At 43.6% G+C, this 19,221-nt stretch overlaps 1 protein-coding gene across 5 annotated transcripts in view; it reads right to left on the minus strand.

The window, feature by feature from the left end:
• LOC137379115 (tapasin-related protein-like) overlaps positions 1 to 18,454 on the minus strand; it is a 29,270-nt gene extending 10,816 nt beyond the window's left edge. For 3 of the 5 annotated variants that reach the window (XR_010976738.1, XM_068049823.1, XM_068049821.1), the window contains exons 1-5: positions 18,363 to 18,454; positions 17,843 to 18,163; positions 12,442 to 12,723; positions 4,648 to 4,761; positions 4,039 to 4,082 (exon numbers count right to left, since the gene is read on the minus strand). Coding sequence is in view for 4 of the 5 variants with exons in the window: in XM_068049823.1 (XP_067905924.1) it covers positions 4,039 to 4,082; positions 4,648 to 4,761; positions 12,442 to 12,723; positions 17,843 to 18,163; positions 18,363 to 18,417 (816 nt within the window). In the remaining variant the exon portion in view is untranslated. The other 2 variants (XM_068049822.1, XM_068049824.1) reach the window with 2 other exon arrangements.
• Between the last annotated feature and the right edge of the window lie 767 nt (positions 18,455 to 19,221).

The following is a 19,221-nucleotide window of genomic DNA, read 5'->3' on the forward strand; positions in this document are numbered from 1 at the left end:
ATCAACACTCAGTTGCCCTTAAAACGAATATCAAACATTGAACAGGTGATTGACTATTGCGATTTAATGTAAGACTCAACACATTATAGCAGTCAGACTGGATCAGCTTCAACTGAAATGAACAAATTCTTCAAAAAAGTCAAAGAATTTTAGTGGTGTTTGCGAGAACTGGAGGGTTGTGTGAATTCGTGTGTCATTGTTGCCCTCATGGGTCATTCACTACATGATCAGAGGCGAGGACACTGGGGACAAATGCGATCCCTCCAGCAGTTAACGCTGAGACGTTTGCCGCTATTGAGGGTCACAATGACACTGCAACTTCCAGCGATTGCACTTGCGCCAAAGACTGGAATTGCGGTGTGCCTCAACGGGCTCTGGAGGAACGTGTACTGATGGTGTAGTTGGCCCGCTCTCTAAAGCAGCAAAGACCTGTGTAATCCGTCAATTTGTGCTGATTTTCCACATGTTTCGCTGATTTTCCTGCCGACTTATTTATTGCTAGTATCAACAGGCACAAGACTTGCTCCGGAGTGCATCAACATCTGTAAGCATTATTAAATATTAAAAGTGTGTCCCGATCATGCAGTACGAAGTTATGAACTATAAATATGAATTTATGAAGTATAAACCCGAAACGCGCACTTTACTGAAAACAAAATGGAGTTGAGAGGTTAAATGACCTTTTCTTTCCTGCCAATACACATGGAACTGCAAGACCCTTGAGCTAATTTTCATGTCTGGACAAGTCTTGGTGAAATCATTAAAATGCAAATGACCTTTCCGGACATTTCTTTGAGAAATTATTAAAATGAAAACAACCCTTCCTGTGGTAATTGCTGCATTTCTCCAACTAATTGAAAAGAACTGGACTCACAATACTGTTGTAGTCTCTTCGACTGCAAACTTGTAATCCAGAAAATGAGTGTAAATAGCTCTATTTGCCAAGATGGTATGGAGATGAGTGATACCCTAACTCTATTGTCTGACAATGACTTAACCATCATGAGGACAATGGAAAGAGATGCTCTGGTCACATTTCAGAAACTAGGTTTTTGATAAGGGGTTTTAATAAGGTATATTCTGGGCAGACTGTAACAAAAAATATCTATGTGAATGAAGAAAAAGGACCCTGCCGAAGAACACCAGCTTTAATCCACCTGTAGACAGAGACTCGAGTTGGCCCTGAATTCTCCCTTGGAGGAACCGTACTAGGGTCTCACCATTGAACCACGACAGGAATGTAAAAAGAGAAATCTGCTGTTGCTAACACAAAACATCCTCCTAAACACCCAGAGCTTTACGTCAGTGAACAAAAATGAATTACAGGCCTGCATCATTTCAAGTCTTCACCCTAGGGAAAAGCAAGTGTAACAGAGAAGTCTTGAAATCATAAGACCTAAACCCATGCTACTTCTATTATCGCAATCTTTTGTGTGTGTGTATCATTATGTGAGAGTGAGTGTAGTTGCTTACATTTGGGTGTTTAACAATAAGCATTCATCTTTTAAAAAAAATTATGAGAAAACCTGTCATTTGTCTGTTCCTGACCATTGTACCACCCAGGAATTAAAACATTTTTGTAATACTCTGTCTTCGGTCAATGGAGAGGTGAAAAGGGGGAAACCATCCCGATCATCTCTCCTTCCCCCGTAACAGGAAATGCGACGCTTTTGTTTAGCTTTTACTTGGCCCCGTGAATCACTTGATTCCCGTGTACAAGGGACCGAATTTTAGTGGTAACAATTCGGTGCTTTATTGGCCGGGATCTTGCAAAGCCAATAAATGCCAAAGCTGAGAAGTTCGCTGCTATTGAAGACCGCAATGCACTGCAACTTCCGGGGAGCTGACTTACGCTCGAATCAGTAACTTGCGTCGCGTTTGAATGGGCTCCGGGGGAGCGCATGCTCACGGTCCTGTTATAGAGTTATAGACCTGTTGGGACCTGTCATTCGGGAACTTGGGCTTATTGCCCTGTACTTACCCCAGTATTTAAACTGATTTATTTAGGGGTGGACTCTGCTCTGGAACACTGCCCTTTAAATTAACAGGAGTGTGCAAACATTCCCGCACGGCAGGCAGTTCCGCACCACCGGCAGCATCCCCACCACGGCACTCCCAGAAACCCAACTCTGCATCATCCGCCCGACACCCCCAGCTCCGCAACTCCTCCCCCAGTCAACCATGCCTCCGTAACCCCGGTCCCATCACCCCAAGCTCTGCACCCCATCTCGACACCCACCTCCCACCCCCCGCCACTCCCCGGCTCCACACCTCCTCATCAGCTCCGCACACGCCCTCTTCACCCTGGCTCCGAATTTACCTCCCTGCACGTCCTCTCCAGGTCCGCACCACAACCCCATCAACCCGCTTCCCCCCAGCACAGTCCTGGCGCACCGCAAGGCGCAGATCCCACGCACCTTCCCCCCAACACGTCACTTCCGGCTCTTTTCCGACTTCTGCGGCACTGTGGTGGCAGGTTGGAGATGAGCTGGAGGTACGTGGGGTGGGAGGGGGTTGTGGGGGGGGCGGGGGGTGCGGAACTGGAGTCAGACCTGGGAAACCGGGAGACTCGGTGGGGGGCGGAGCCGGGGGAGATGTGTGTGTGGGGGGGGGGGGGGGGGGAGGGAGCTGCCATTAAAAATCTATGAAATAAATAATCATAAAACAAACTCAATCGTGATTGAGCTGAAGGCAGATCTCAAGGGGCATGTCTCCAGCTCGTGACGTCAGAGGTGGCGTGCCATCGCCTGGATTGCTCTGCACCTCGCGGCCTCGCCACTCACTTCACTGATGGATCCACGCTGCAGACCGGCGAACCAGTTCCCGCTACAGCCAACGCAAAAGCTCGGCACGTAATGTTAAACGTAATCAGTATAGTAGGCCTCCACTTCGCCGCTGACCACAAGATCTGATCCATTCATTTCGATGGAATCTGCTCTAGTCTGATTGCTCTAATTTGTTAAGAGTCTTGCTTTAACGCACGATTATTAATTATCTGTTCAATGTTTGATGTTTGTTTTTAGGGAAACTGTGTGTTTATGACAACAGTACTCATCGGATAATAGATTTCTTTTTAAATTCCAAGTCGAGAATGTGACGACATTTTGGAGTCTCCATGGGGAAACAACAAATGTCACGCAGGACGAGGGAAGAAAACCCCTGTATTCTCGCTTTGCAAGTTAGGAAACCTACATCACCATTATGAAGCGTTTCTATTTTACTTGGTAGACTTAGGTCTACAATTTGTCTCTCACTCTGCGGGATGGTGCACTCTCTGTTTTCTCATTTACTAATAATGCTGTTTCTGCACTCTTTCATAAATTTAGCTTAAGCAGCATTGGGGGAATTTCCCTTCCAGTCTTAAAATGCAGTTAATGTACTGCTGAACAAGAGGAAAATGCCAATCAGGGGGCCCGGTGTATATTTTGAAAAGAAACACAATCGCAATTACTGGCAGACTTTAACACCTCATGAAGTATATAGAGCGCTTGTTAGAACCATCAATAAATTACCCCCGCCACCCTACCATCCCGCAGAACAGCGGGCGCTGTGCCATAATTACACATCGTTCTTGCTGTATCTTTAAATGAGCATTTCAAACTTCTACAAAAAGCTCTGCATAATCATAAAGTATTTTCCGCAACAAAATAAATTATATTGTTACAAATATCATCCTTTTCTGGGTAACTTAAAATAGGTTATACATGTATTTAAAAGAGAATAACAGTTTTACGGAGTGGGGTGGCCTCGCCGACAATGCGCCACTCTGCTCGGCCTCGCAGATCCTGCCAACGTTGGGTCATGCTGCAGCAAGAAGTGGATGATCTTGCTGCAGCCAACTAACCAGGTAAGTTCGTATTTCTCTGTGTAGTAAGGGGCATACGCCGCCGTTTCGCCGCTGACCGCAAGATACGAGCAAGTATTCCCGTGTGCTACACCATTAGCGGGAGCAGTTCTAATGTCCCAGTAATACCGATATAACGTGTGCAGTGCATTGCAACAGCAGTCTATTTCTCATTACATCAGCGTGAAACTGACCTGCTCCTCGAACTGACCGGGTATATCCTCACTGATCTCTGTGCCTATTAGAGAACGACATTTATATCAATAATCAATTTCATCGTGAACTAGACGCGCGACATGTCCGCCAAAAGTTACTCAACATTCGAACTAAGTCACCCGACTCACCATCAGTGGAAAAATCGCATCCGGTTCTAATAGTGGATCCTCTGGAGCCCATTTTACAGCCGAACACCCAGCGTTACATGCCCACTACCTGGTTCACGTTGTCTACCCTAAGGTTGCTGTCCCTCCCTGCACAGTCCAACATTAGCGGCATTTAATGTACAGACTTCATATCATCACCTACAGAGTTCACATCATCAGCTTCAGTAATCGCGAAGAATGAAAATACTGTTAAGTTTAATATTCAAACCTGGGGAAAGTATTCCGAAGGGTCCTTAATGCTTTAGGTCCTACCCTCGTCACAACAATGGGCCCCAGGAGGACAATCTCTCTCAGTGCAATAGATACTGCTCTGGTAGTCTAGACCCCAGTACGGATCATTTAAGCTTCCCGTTGCCTTAGCGCTCAAATGTAACGAAACGATAAAACACGATTCTGAAGCAGGATCGTGTCACGACTTACCTTCACTTCTCTCTAATTTCCATCGCTTGACAAAAATTACCAACAGCAGGATTATTAACCCGCTCCCTACACATCCAGACACCAAGGCGTAGAACAAAATACCGTCACCGTCACCTAAAAGGGGCAGAGAAAGTGGAATGTTAATTAATTAAGCAATGTCAGATAACAGGCAGCACCAACACGACACAGCGGTTTTTTTTGGAGTGGCGAGAGGTACCCCGTGGAGTTAGGCCCAATGCTTTTTTGATACGTATATTGATGACGTGGACTTGGGTACATAGAGCGTAATTTCAAAATTAGCAGATAACTCAAAAATCCAGAAATTTAATAAGCAATGAGGGGTATAGTAATAGAATTCAAGCGGACATAGATTGATGCGAACATACAAACATAAAAATTAGGAGCAGGAGTAGACCACTCGGCCCCTGTAACCTTCTCCACCATTTAAAAAGATCATGGTTGATCTGATTGTAACCTCAACTACACATGCCCGCCTATAACCGAAAACCTTGCACTCCCTTGCTTATCTACATCTGCCTTAAAATATTTAAAGACTCTGCTTTCATCACATTTTGGAGAGTTCCAAAGACTCATGACCCTCTGAGAGAAAGAAAAAATGTCCTCATCTCTGTCTTAAATGGACAGCCTCTTATTTTTAAACCCCTAGTTCAAGATTCCTCCACAAGAGAAAACATCCTTTCCACATCCACCCTGTCGACCCTTCGGGACCTTACTCTTTTCTCAACTCCAGTGGTTACAAGCGTAGCCTGTTCAACCTTTCCTCATATGATAACCGGTCCATAACAGCTATTAGTCCAGTAAGCCTTCACTGAGCTGCTTCCAATGCATTTACATCCTTCCTTAAATAAGCAGACCAGTACTGTACACCATGCGCCAAATTTTGTCGCACCAATGCCCTGTATAACTAAAGCACAACCTCCCAACTTTTGTATGAAAATTCCCTCACAATAAACAATGACATTCTATTAACTAGTCGTTTGGTAGTACAGTACTTGAGTATTGATGGCAATAGCGACATGTTGTCAAAGCTTTTCATCTTGCACTCATCAGGACAACCACAAGAATACCAATTAAAGGGAAAACAACAACTTTATACTGTATAAGATGAGAGTGCTGATTGGTTGGGTTGTGATCTCTGATTGGTAGAGGCGTTGCCATGGAGAGTACACCAGTTAATTGTGACTGACAGTTAAATGTCAAGCCCTGACCAGTGCAAGAATAAAAGCTTCGACAACATGTCTCTATTTTCAGCAATACTCAACATTCTATTAGCTTTCCTAATTACTTGTTGTTCCTGCATATCAATCTTTTGTGATTCATGCTCCAGGACACCCAGATCCCTTTGCATCTCAGAGCTCTGCAATCTCTTGCCATTTAGATAATATGCTTCTTTTTTATTCTTCCTGCCAAAATGGAAATTTCACATTTTCCCACATTATACTCTATTTACCAGATCTTTGCCCACTCCCTTAACCTATCTAGGTCCCTTTGTAGCCTCCTGATGTCCTCTTCACAACTTACTTTCTTACCTATCTTTGTACCATCAGCACGGTTACCAACCATACCTCAGTCACTTCATCTAAGTCGTGTTTAAGTAGTATAATGTTAAGGCCCCAGCACTGATCCCTGTGGCACACCACTCGTTACATCTTGCCAACCAGAGAAGAGTGGGTCCAAGACTAGCATTTTAAACTTAAATAAGGGCAATTATGAGGATCTTAAAGCAGAGCTAGCTAAAGTAACTGGCAAATCATATGAAGGGATAGGTCAATAGAAATGCAGTGGCAGACATTTAAGGGGATATTTCAGGCTACACAGAATAGATACAGTTCAACGAGAAAGAAAAATTCCAAGGATGGTACCCGTCATTCGTGGTTAACTAAAACAGTTAAAGATAGTATTATATTTAAAGAAAAACGCCTATAATTGCGTATAGATGGGAGGCAGGTCAGAAGATTGGACAGAATAAAAAAAAACAGCAAAGAATGAATAAAAGATTGATAAGGAAGGTAAAATTAGAGTACGAGAGAAAGCTAAATAGAAATATAAAGACACATAGTAAGAGTTTCTATAGATATTTAAAAAAGAAAATAGTTAACAAAGCAAGCGTTGGTCCTATAAAAAGTGAGTCTGGGGAATTAATAATGGATAATAAGGAGATGACAGATTAATTGAAAAGATATTTTGTATCGGTCTTCACTATTGAGGATATAAGTAACATCCCAATATTAGCTGTAAGTCAGGAAATGGAAGGGAGGAACTAAAGAAAATTACAGTCACCAGGGAAGTGGTAATGAACAAATTGTTGGATCTTTGGGCTGGCAAGTCCTTGGGTCCTGGTAGACTTCATCCTAGGAGTTTAAAAGAAGTGGCTAGTGAGATGGTTGACGCATTAGTTTTAATTTTCCAAAATTCGCTAGATTCGGAGAAGGTCCGTTAGATTGGAAAATAGTGAATGTAACTCCTTTATTCAGAAAGGGAGGGAGACAGAAAGCAGGAAATTGCAGACCGGTTAGCTGAAAATCTGTCTTAGGGAAAGTGTCAGAAGCTATCATTAAAGATGTTATAGCAGGGCATTTAGAAAAAATCAAGGTAATCAGGCAGAGTCAACATGTTTTTGTGAAAGGGAAATCGTGTTTAACCAATTTATTGGAGTTCTTTGAAGGAGTTTCATGTGCTGTGGATCACGGGGAACCGGTGGATGTATTATACTGATTTCCAGAAGGCATTTGATAAGGTGCCATATCAAAGGTTATTGCAGAAAATAAAAGCTCATGGTGCAGGGGGTAACATATTGGCATGGATAGAAGATTGGTTAGCTAACAGGAAACAGAGAGTAGGCATAAATCGGTCATTTTCTCATTGGCAAGATGTAACGTGTGGTGTGCCACAGGGATCTATGCTGGGGCCTCAACCTTTTACAATTTATGTAAATGATTTAGATGAAGGGACCATAGGTATGGTTGCTAAGTTTGCTGATGACGCAAAGATTGGAAAGTAAGTTGTGAAGAGGACATAAGGAGGCTACAAAGGAGTATAGATAGGTTAAGTGAGTGGGCAAAGATCTGGAAAATGGAGTATAACGTGGGATAGTGTCAGGTTGTCCACTTTGTCAGGAAGAATAAAAAAAGAAGCATACTATCTAAATGGTGAGAGATTGCAGAGCTCTGAGATGCAGAGGGATCTGAGTGTCCTAGTACATGAATCACAAAAGGTTAGTATGCAGTTACAGCACGTAATTAGGAAAGCTAATAGAATATTATTGTTTGTCGTGAGGGGAATGGAATATAAAAGTAGGGAGGTTATGCTTCAGCTATACAGGGCATTGGTGAGACCCCATCTGGAGTACTGTGTACAGTACTGCTCTCCTTATTTAAGGAAGGATGTAAATGAGTTGTTGCAGTACAGAGAAGGTTTACGAGACTAACAACTGGAATGGGCGTGCTGTCTTTTGGGGAAAGGTTGGGCAGGCTAGGATTGTACCCGCTGGAATTTAGATGAATAAGAGGTGACTTGATTGAAACATATAAGTTCCCGAGGGGTCTTAACAGGGTGGATGTGGGAAGGATGTTTCCCCTTGTGGTAGAATTATAAACTTGGGGCCACTGTTCAAAAATAAGGGGTCGTCCATTTAAGACAGAGATGAGGAAAATTATTTTTCTCTCATAGGGTGGTGAGTCTTTGGAATTCTCTTCCTCAAAAGGCAGTGGAAGCAGAGTCTTTGAATATTTTAAGGCAGAGTTATATAGATTCTTTATAAGCAAGGGGGTGAAAAGTTATCGGGTGTAGGTGGAAATGTGGAATAATCAGTTCAGCCATGAACTTATTGAATGGTGGAGCAGGCTCGAAGGGCCGGGTGGCCTACTCCTGCTCCTAATTTGTATGTTCGTATGACCCATTTATGCCTACTTTCTGTTTCCTGTTAGCTAGCCAATCATCTATCCATGCCAATATGTTATCCCCTACACCGATCTTTGCACAATTATATGCATTTTCTTTAACATTGATACTATCTTTAACTTTTTGAGTTAACCACAGATGGTGGGTCCTCCCCTTGGAATTGTTCTTTCTCGTTGGAATGTATCTATTCTATGTATCCTGAAATATTCCCTGAAATGTCTGCCACTGCATCTCTATTGACCTATCCCTTAACCTAATTTGTTAGATAACTTCAGCTAGCTCTGCTTTCATGCCCTCATAATTACCCTTATATAAGTTTAAAATACTAATCTGAGACCCACTCTTCTCTCTCTCAAACTAAATGTAAAATTCAATCATATTATGATTGCTGCTGCCTAGGGACGCCTTTACTATGAGGTCATTAATTAAGCCTATCTCGCTGCACAATACCAGGCCGAGTATAGCCTGCTCTCTGGTTTGCTCCAGAACGTGCTTTTGTAAGAAACTATCCAGAAAACATTCTATGAACTCCTCATCTAGGTTAGCTTTGCCAATTTGATTTTTCCAGTCCATCTGTAAATTAAAATCCCCCATTCCCCCATGATTATCACCGTACCTTTCTGACAATCTCCTATTATTTATTCCTTTATATCTCGTACGACCACGTGGTTACTGTTAGGGGGCCTGTACACCACCCCCACAAGTGCCATCTTGCCTTTATCATTTCTTATCTCTACCCAAACCGCTTCTAAATCCTGGTTTCCTGAACTTAGGTCATCCCTTGCTATTGTGCTAATAAAATCATTATTTAACAGAACCACCCCTCCACATTTTTCTTAGCTTTCTGTCCTTCCCAAATGTCATATACCCTTCAATACTCATGTCCCTAACTATGTTATCCTGCAGACATGTCTCTGTTATGGTTATCAGATCGTATTTGTTTATTTCTATTTGCTCTATCAGTTCATCTGTTTCAAATGCTAAGTGCATTCAGATACAGAGCCTTTAGTTTTGTCCTTTTATTATTGTTGTAACCTCTAGCCTTATCTGATGACTTACTCGTAGATTTGTACTCTCTGTCCCTTCCTGTCACTGTTTGTTCATCATTTCCCATATTAATATCTTTCTCTCTTGTCTTGTTTTTACTCTTTACTTTTTTCAAAATGTGATCCCTGCCCCCACTACTTAGTTTAAAACCCTCTCTACTTCCCTAGTTATACGACTCGCTAGTACGCTGGTCCCAGCACGGTTCAGGTGTAGACAGTCCCAATGGTATAGCCTCCAATTTCCCCTGTACTGGTGCCAGTGCCTGATGAACTGGAACCCACTTCTACACACCAGTCTTTGCGTCACGCATTCATTTCTCTAATCTTATTTTCCCTATGCCAATTTGCACATGGCTCAGGGAAATAGGGTGGACATGTGGTGAATGAAATTTACGGCAGAAAATTGTGAAGTTGCTCATTATGGTAGGAAGAATTTGGACAGGCAGTGTGAAGTAGATTGTAAAATCTTAAGGGGGTGCTGGAATAGACAGACCTGGGGACATATGTACACAATTCTTTCTTAGTGGCAGGACAAGTTAAAAAAGCTGTTAAAAATATGGGATTCTTGGCTTTATTAATAGAAGAATAGAGTTCAAAACAAAGGAAGTCATGCTCAACATTTATAATACACTGGTTAGATTCTATCTGCAGAATTGTGTTGAAATCTTGGCACCACATTTTATGAAGCACGTCAAGGCATTTGAAGGAGTGTAGAAGAGATTTACTAGAATGGTACTAGGGATGTGGGATTTTAAATACGCAGAGAGACTGGAGAAACTAGGATCGTTAGCCCTAGACTAGACAAGGTTAAGAGGAGATTTGATAGAGGTGTTCAAAATCATGAACAGTTTTGATAGAGGAAACAAGAAGACGCTTTATAGCGGCAGACGGGTCAGTAACCCAAGAACACAAACAGAAGGCGACTGACATGAAGAAAAAGCGTTTTACACAGTGAGTTAATGCGATATGGGATGCACTATCTCAAAGCACAATACAAGCAGAGTCAATCGTAACATTCAAAAGAGTATTGGATAAAAGCTTGGAGAGAGAAAATTCCAAGGGTATGGGGAGAGAGCGGGTGAGTTGGACTAATTGGATAGATCTACCAAAGAGCTAGTACAGGCACGAAGGCTTGAATAACTTGCTTCTGTGCTGAATGATTCTATGATATCGATTTCCTTCATGAACCTGCCCAGCTCCTGTTAAACATTTGCAGTGCAATTGCACTCATCCCATAAGAACATAAGAAAATGGAGCAAAAGTAGATCATAGGGCCCCTCGAGCCTGATCCAGCATTCAATATGATCGTGGCTGATTTTCTGCCTCAATTCCATTTTCTGCCTGCTCCTCATATCCCTTGATTCCTTGAGGCACCAAAAATATATCTATCTTATCCTTAATAGCGTACATTCCCACATAGCTTTGTATCGTCTGCAAACTTAGCTATATTACTCTTGGTCTCTTCATCGAAGTCACTAATATGGAATGCAAGTAGCTGAAGCCCCGGTACTCCACTAATTACAGCCTGCAAACTTGAAATTGCGCCGATTATCCCTACTCGTTCGTTCCTGTCCGTTAACCAATACTCCATCCATCCTAATATATTACCCTTAACTCCACGAACCTTATCTTGGGTATTTGCGTGACACCTTATTTTGGAAATCCAAAACACAAATCTACTGGTTCCCCTTTATCTACACTACTAGTTACATCCTCAAAAAACTCTAATAAATTTGTCAAACATTCGTAAAACCCCGTTGACTTTGTCTGATCATATAATTGCTAAGTGCATTGTTAACTACACGAGTCTTCAGTTTATTCCAGAGGCCAGTCACCGCATAGCAGACGAAAAGCTCTTGACATGTATTGATGCCCCTTCATTCCAGCAAATTTATCCAAATGCTCTATCCACGTGTACACAGTGTAGCCCATCATTCAGTTATGTGTTCCCCAAGTCTATGCCTTTCTAAACTACAGATCATGATAACCAAGTGTTTTAAACTAGCTATCAACCTATTGGCTCTCCTCCGAACTTTTCCCCTAATGACTCTATACTTCTCACCATATGAGAAACTAGAACTGGATACAGTATTGTAGACGAAGATTGACCAAGGACCAGGGGATTAGAGTCCTTGTTTATTAATTTGGTCTCGCTACACATCCCAAATACCTATTTCTGGCTATAACCTTACGGCAGTGGTAGTAGACGCTTAGATATTCGTACAGAATCACCCCTAGTTCTCTTTCGCCTTCAGAATAGTTTAATTCGGAGCCCTCCACTCTATGCACATGCTTGTTATTAGCCCCACCTACGTATATTACACTACCGATATCGACGTTAAATGTAATCGACCAAATGCAAGTCCATTTCCGGATCGCATCTAGATCGCACTATAATCTATTTTACTCCGACACCAGCGCAGATAGGTATCATCAGTGAGCCTACGGACATCTCCATCCAGATCACTGATAGAAATCGTGAAATGTAATGACCAATATACTAATCCCTAAGGACCTAATTAGTAGCCGGCCTCCATATGCCGTCACTACCATGAACGACAACCCTTTGTCGATGAGAGTGAGACGAATTCCCTATTCAAACCACCATCTGCTCTCTAATCACGCACCACTGTATCTTAAATATTGACATATTGTCTGGCACCGCGTCAAAAGCTTTTTGCCACTGCAAACAGCACAGTAACATCCTTAATACACACTGCATTAAGAATGTTCTGATGCAGGCTCGTGGAAACAGAAAGTTAATGAGAGATCTCTATATCTAGCGCAGCTACAGTTCAGAGGAGTATTAAAAATCTGAGACTCTTACCCTGACCACGAACTGTGTAGCTGTTGTTGGCTGGGACCCTGAGGGAGATATGAGAAACCTGGCAGGTATAATCCGACTCGCTCTCCACAGGGCTGAGGGAGCTGGAAACTTGATACAATCCCTCCTCGTTCTGACTTTCCGTGATGTTTATCCCAGATGTAATTTGGAAACCATTTTTATACCAAGTGAGATTAAACTCCCCCGGGAAGAAGCCAGCTGTTGTGCAAAAGAGTGCGAGGGATGGAGAGGAGAGATGGGTAACCTTCAAAGGTGTTGGCGGCACTAGGAATGAGTTAAAGGAAATGTGTTAAAATCGCTATTCGTGCATTACATTTGAAAAAGGAAAGTATGGCTTTCGAGAAACAAGAAGATTTAGCAGCTCGATTGTTCCTTTAGTAAGGACATTTAATCGCTGTATTAAGCTTGTTTTGCTTTAAGAAGTATATGGGGAATATTTCTTTCATTCTGGTCTTTATCCAGCACTGGTTGCGGGAAGACTCCGCGTCCTGTTACACAGCACCCGCCTGTACGATGTCTCAAAACTCTTTGCTGGTGTTACACTGTGATTTGGACCTTCGGTTTCTTTTATTCATTCATGGGATGTAGGCATCGTTGCCAAGGTCAGCATTTATCGCCTATCTATAATTGCCCCTGAGAAGGTGATGGTGAGCCCTTCTTGAATTACTGCAGTCCGTGTGGTGAATGTACATACTCAGTGCTGTTAGGGAGGGAGTTCCAAGAGTTTGACTCAGCGATAGTGAAGTATCGGCGATATAGCTTTTACGTACGTTTCAGCTATGCCACGAGGGAGACATTACAAGCTAGAACGTCGCTTCTGGCTCGGTTGACTCGATGGCCCACATCTATTGCAAAATAACGCCAACAGTGGGGGTTCAAATCCCATACCGGCTGAGATCGTTTTTGGCACCTGCCTCCTCGCCTTACCCCATCGTGATATCATGGCATGAGTGATGATTAGCAATCCTCAGACAATGAGGACGCCACATAGAGACAGTGACACAGCTTGGGCCATAATTACGGCAACTGCATGAAAAAAAATGCCTGTATTCCAATGTGGGACTTTTTGTCAAAGCTTAACTTGGGGAAAGTCGCCCGTATCAGAGCTACCGTAACTCATTTCTGAGATGGAAATCAATGTATCACTGCAAATACATCGAGTGTAAATTAAGATAAGTCCAAGGATAATCTGGCGCTGGTGTAAGTAGAATGATCAATGTGTGCACCGCCTCTACTGCAAATAAAATGTACGAATGGAAAAGCAATCTGTTAGTATTGTAAATAATCTCTAATTGTGCAAATGCAATGGGTCACGGAATAAAATAGATTATCATTGGTAGACTAAAATCTCTCCCTTGCGATCGCTTTGTTTTTTCAGGCTCCACTTGTCCCTTACCTCTGTAATACTTTCATATATTTGCTAACAGTTAATCACAATCTCACTATTGTATTACAATTTTGATTCACCAGGCAACTGGAAAAAGTCATCGCACTCTGGTATGGGGGCAAAAGTAGAATGGAGCTCGGCTCCTCAGTGATGAGAGGATTGAACGAAATGATTCCAAATCGGATTCTATTCAGAGTCACATCACTTTTTCTCACTCGATGAATATTTAAAAATAAATTTTAAAAATCTCATTCAGCACTTTCTATGTGTAAATATGTTATATAAATGACCACATAAGTGCCATGATTACTAGAGCTGCTCAGAGGCTGGATTTTCTGCAGCCAATGACTTAATTGTTGACTCCGCAACGCCTCTCTGCCACCTACAAGCCAGGAGACAGATGGCATACTCGCCACTTGTCTGATTAGTATATGCTTGACACGATCCCTGAAAATCCCTGCACCACATTAAACACCCGCTCTCTTCACCTTATGCGCACCGTGATTGCAGTGTGTGTCATCTACAAGATGCACTGCACGACTCGCCAAAGCATCGTCTGCAGCTCCTTTCAAATCCGTGAACTGTGTCACATAAAAAGACAAGGGTACGGCCACATGGAAATACCACCAGCTCCAAGTTCCCCGCAAGTCAGACGTCCTTCTGTCTTGGACATATATCACAGTTCGTTCATTATCACTGGGTCAGATTCCTGGAACCTCATACATGACAGCACGCCATACATGAGGTGCTATCGCCTTCTCACCACCAACTGCAGGGATTCAAAGAAACTATACCCCGCCAACTAGTGACTAGTAACCCAGAGACCCAGGGTATTGCTCTGGGGACATCGGTCGAATCCCACCACTGCAGAAGGTGGAATTTGAATTCAATTAATAAATCTGGAATTAAAAGTGAGTCTAATGATGGCCATGAAACCATTGTCAATTGCAGTAAAAAACAAAAATCTGGTTCACGAATGTCCTTTAGAGAAGTAAATCTGCTGTCCTTACCTGGCCTACATGTGACTCCAGACTCACAACAATGTGGTTGACTCATAAATGCCCTCTGAAATGGCCTAGCAAGCCACTCAGTTGAATCTAACGGCTAAGAAGTCAATAATGAATGAAACCAGATGGACCACCCAGCATCAACCCATGCACTGGAAACAACAACGGCAAACCCAGCCCTGTCGACCCTGCAAAGTCCTCCTTACTAACATCTGGGGGCTTGTGCCAAAGTTGTGAGAGCTGTCCCACAGACTAGTCAAGCAACAACCTGACATAGTCATACTCACAGAATCATATCTTACAGGCAATGCCCCAGACACCACCATCACCATCCTCAGGTATGTCCTGTCCCAGAGGAAGGACAGAGCCAGAAGAGATGGAAGCACACTGGTATACAGTCGGGAGGGAGTTGCCCTGGGAGTCCTTAACATCGACTCGAGACCAAATGAAGTCTCTTGGCTTCAGCTCAGCATGGACAAGGAAACCTCCGGCTGATTATCACCTACTACACCCCTGTCAGCAACACTTGGAGGAAACACTGAAGGTGAGAAGGGTGCAGAATGTACTTTGGGTGTGAGACTTCAATGTCCATCACCAAGCTTGGTAGCACTACTAGTGACTGAGCTAGCCGAGTCCTAAAGGACATATCTGCTTGACTGGGTCTGCGGCAGGTGGTGAGGGAACCAACAAGAGGGAAAATATACTTGACCTTGTCCTCACCAATCTGCCTGCCGCAGATGCATCTGTCCATGACAGTGTTGGCAGGAGTGACCACCGCACATCCTTGTGGAGTCAAGGTCCCGACTTCACATTGAGGATACCCTCCAAAGTGTTGTGTGGCACTATTACCGTGCTAAATGGGATAGATTTCGAACAGATCTGGCAATGGAAAACCGGGCATCCAAGAGGCAGTGTTGACCATCAGCAGCAGCAGAATTGCACTCAGCCATAATCTGTAACCTCATGGCCAAGCATATTCCCCCACTGTATCATGACCATCAAGCCGGGTGACCAACCCTGGTTCTTTGAAGAGTGCAGGAAGGCATGCCAGGAGCAGCACCAGTCATACCTCAAAATGAGGCGTCAACCTACTGAGGCTACAATCCAGGACAACTTGCGTGCCAAACCGCGTAAGCAGCATGCAATAAGCAGAGCTAAGCTTCCCATGACCACCGAATCAGATCTCAGCCTGCAGTCCTGACACATCCATTCGTGAATTGTGGTGGGCAATTAAACAATTAACTGGAGCATGTGGCTCCACAAATATCCCCATCCTCAATGATGGGGAAGCCCAGCACATCAGTGCGAAAGATAAGACAGAAGCATTTGCAACAATCTTCAGCCAGAAGTGCCGAAGTGCCATCTCAGGCTCCTCCTGAAGTCCCCAGCATCACAGATGCCAGTCTTCAGCCAATTCGATTCACTCCGCATGATATGAAGAATTAACTGAAGGCACTGGACACTGCAAAGGCTATGGGCCCTGACAACATTCCAGCAATAATACTGAAGACCTGTGCTCCAGAACTTGCCGCACCCCTAGCCAATCTGTGCCAGTACAGCTTCAACACTGGCATCTACCCAGCAATGTGGAATATTGCCAGGTATGTCCTGTGCACAAAACCGGGACAAGCCAAACCTGGCTGATTACCAGCCCATCAATCTACTCTCAATCATCAGTAAAGTGATGGAATATGTCATCAACAATGCTATCAAGTGGCACTTGCTTAGCAATAACCTGCTCAGTGACGCTCAGTTTTGGGTTCCGCCAGAGCCACTCAGCTCCTGATCTCATTACAGCCTTGGTTCAAACATGGACAAAAGAGCTGAACTGAAGAGATGAGGTGGGAATGACTGCCCTTGACATCAAGGCAGTATTTGACCGAGAATGGCATCAAGGAACCCCAGCAAAACTGGTGTCAGTGGGAATCAGGGTGAAAACTCTCCGCTGGTTGGAGTTATATCTAGCGCAAAGGAAGATGGTTGTGGTTGTTGGAAGTCAATCATATCAGCTCCAGGACATCAGTGCAGGAGTTCCTCAGTGTAATGTTCTAGGTGCAACCATCTTCAGCTGTTTTATCAATGAACTTCCTTCAATCATAAGGTCAGAAGTGGGGATGTTCGCTGATGATTGCCCAATGGTCAGCGCCATTTCCGACTCCTCAGATACTGCCGCAGTCCGTGTAAAAATGCAAGAAGATCTGGACAATATTCAGACTTGGGCTGATAAGTGGCAAATAACATTTGCACCTCTCAAGTTCCAGGCAATGTCCGTCTCCAGCAAGAGAGAATCTAACCCTCTCCCCTTGGCATTCAATGGCATTACAATCACTGAATCCCCACTATCAACAGCTTGGGGGTTACCATTGGATGTCAAGATTGCATACCATCTACAAGATGCACTGCAGCAATGCAGAAAGGTAGTACCTTACAAACCCGCGACCTCTGCCACTTGGAAGGACAAGGGCAGCGGATGCATGGAAACACCACTACCTCCAAGTTCCTCTCCAAGCCACACACCATCCTGACTGGGAACTGTATCGCCGTTCCTTCACTGTTACTGGTTCAAAATCCTGGAACTCCCTTCCTAATAGCACTGTAGGTGCAACTACCCCACATGGGCTACAGCGGTCAAGCAGGTAGCTCACCACCACCTTCTCAAGGGCAATTAGGGATGGGTAATAAATGCTGGCGTAGCCAGTGATGCCCATGGCCCATGAACCAATAAAAAAACAACTAAAAAAAACTTCTTAATGACAATTCGTGATAAGCAATAAATGCTGCCCGTGCCAACGATACCCATATTCAGAGAATGAACTAAAACAAATACAACATATTTAAATACATGATAACGGGATGACAGATCAATATCTGAAGTCAGCACCACAGATCCGAACAGACAGGAAAATCTTTGCTGTTCTCTTGTTCAATATTCTCTAATGTAGATCTGCATAATTTGAACCTGGCATATTACCCCTGCAGTGTCACTCACCGTGTACAATAAGCTCAGTCCCAGTTCCATTGGATATCTTTCCGCTCCAGTCTCTCGCTTTGCAATAATAGACTCCGGAGTCCTGGAAACTCACATTCACCAGATGGAGCTCGGCAGATCCTGGCTTGACAGATGTGATTATTTTATTTTTCTCCGTAGTCGCATTCAAAGTCTCGTTCTGATCTTCTCTCCACCAATGAACATCCACCCATGCTTTGCGATCGAAAAGCGAGAAAGTGCAACAAATGGACACATTTGTACCTTTTACCGGAGTTACCCGGGCGGGAAACTGAGTCACGGGGAAAATGGTCCCGTCCGTCGCTGTCAGAAATAAATACAAACATGAATGTTAGGCAGAAATAGTGACTGGCTGGATCAAAAGGGAAGAAATAGCTTGTAAGAAATACAACGAAAAAGGGAAGTGTACACTAAACAGTGCTCACTAAACATTGAACAGCAGTGACCTCTACACAGTTCTTATTCATTTTCCTATTATCATTCAGATCTTAATTTAGTACACCTGAATAACTAATGCCCAGAGCTAAAAGATATCGCAGCATATTGAGTACAGGCATCCCGAATTCGATCACTTGTGCTGTAAGTCAGTGTGAAATGCTGACGTGTGCGGGGATGTCAAGATTGGAAAGATAATCTGGCATTGAGCGCGTTGGAGTGTGGCGGACCACAAGATAGCTGAAGCTGTAACGCCAATACACTGATTCACATTTACGTCAGAGCTGAGAACGCACAGTGGAAGTTGATGCCACCCACTTCACTGTTGTTCAAGAGAATATGGAACATTTTTGCATCACGTGAAAGTTTCCGAATTGATGCAGCTGTTGACGAGTTGACCAGTTTTTACAGATTCGGTGTGGTTGCAGCTGCGTTGAAAGCGGTCTGGCTCCATTCACCCATTTCGCTGCATTGTTTTGCCCCAGAAAGTCCTGGGCCTATGCAATGAAACTCAGCCGGACGACGGACAATTTCGCATTGTTTATTGCAGGGCCCCTCGGTGTCGAGACCGGTACAAACCAACTGAAGATTGAAGTCATTCAGCAGGCATCGAGCTTTGAAATTGATAGGTGCTCGGGATACCAACAGGATTAATAGAAAAGATAGAATGGAACCTCAATCCAAATTATAAGAGTACACTCAAAGGTCAGTCACCATTTGTTACCCCTTGGGGGAAGAGATTTTACTTCATGTCAAGTGGATAACTGATGGTGACTTATTCATGCTATTGGTTGAATCATAGTGATGCTGGTGATTGCATAATTTTGCTGGTGACTGGTGATGCTGCTGGTTATTGGGTGATGCTGCTGGTGACTGGATGCTGCTGCTTGTGTCTGGATGATAGTTTCTGGTGATTGAGAAGTAAC

Source organism: Heterodontus francisci, chromosome 17 (genome assembly GCF_036365525.1).
Source record: "Heterodontus francisci isolate sHetFra1 chromosome 17, sHetFra1.hap1, whole genome shotgun sequence".
Classification (NCBI taxonomy): domain Eukaryota; kingdom Metazoa; phylum Chordata; class Chondrichthyes; order Heterodontiformes; family Heterodontidae; genus Heterodontus; species Heterodontus francisci.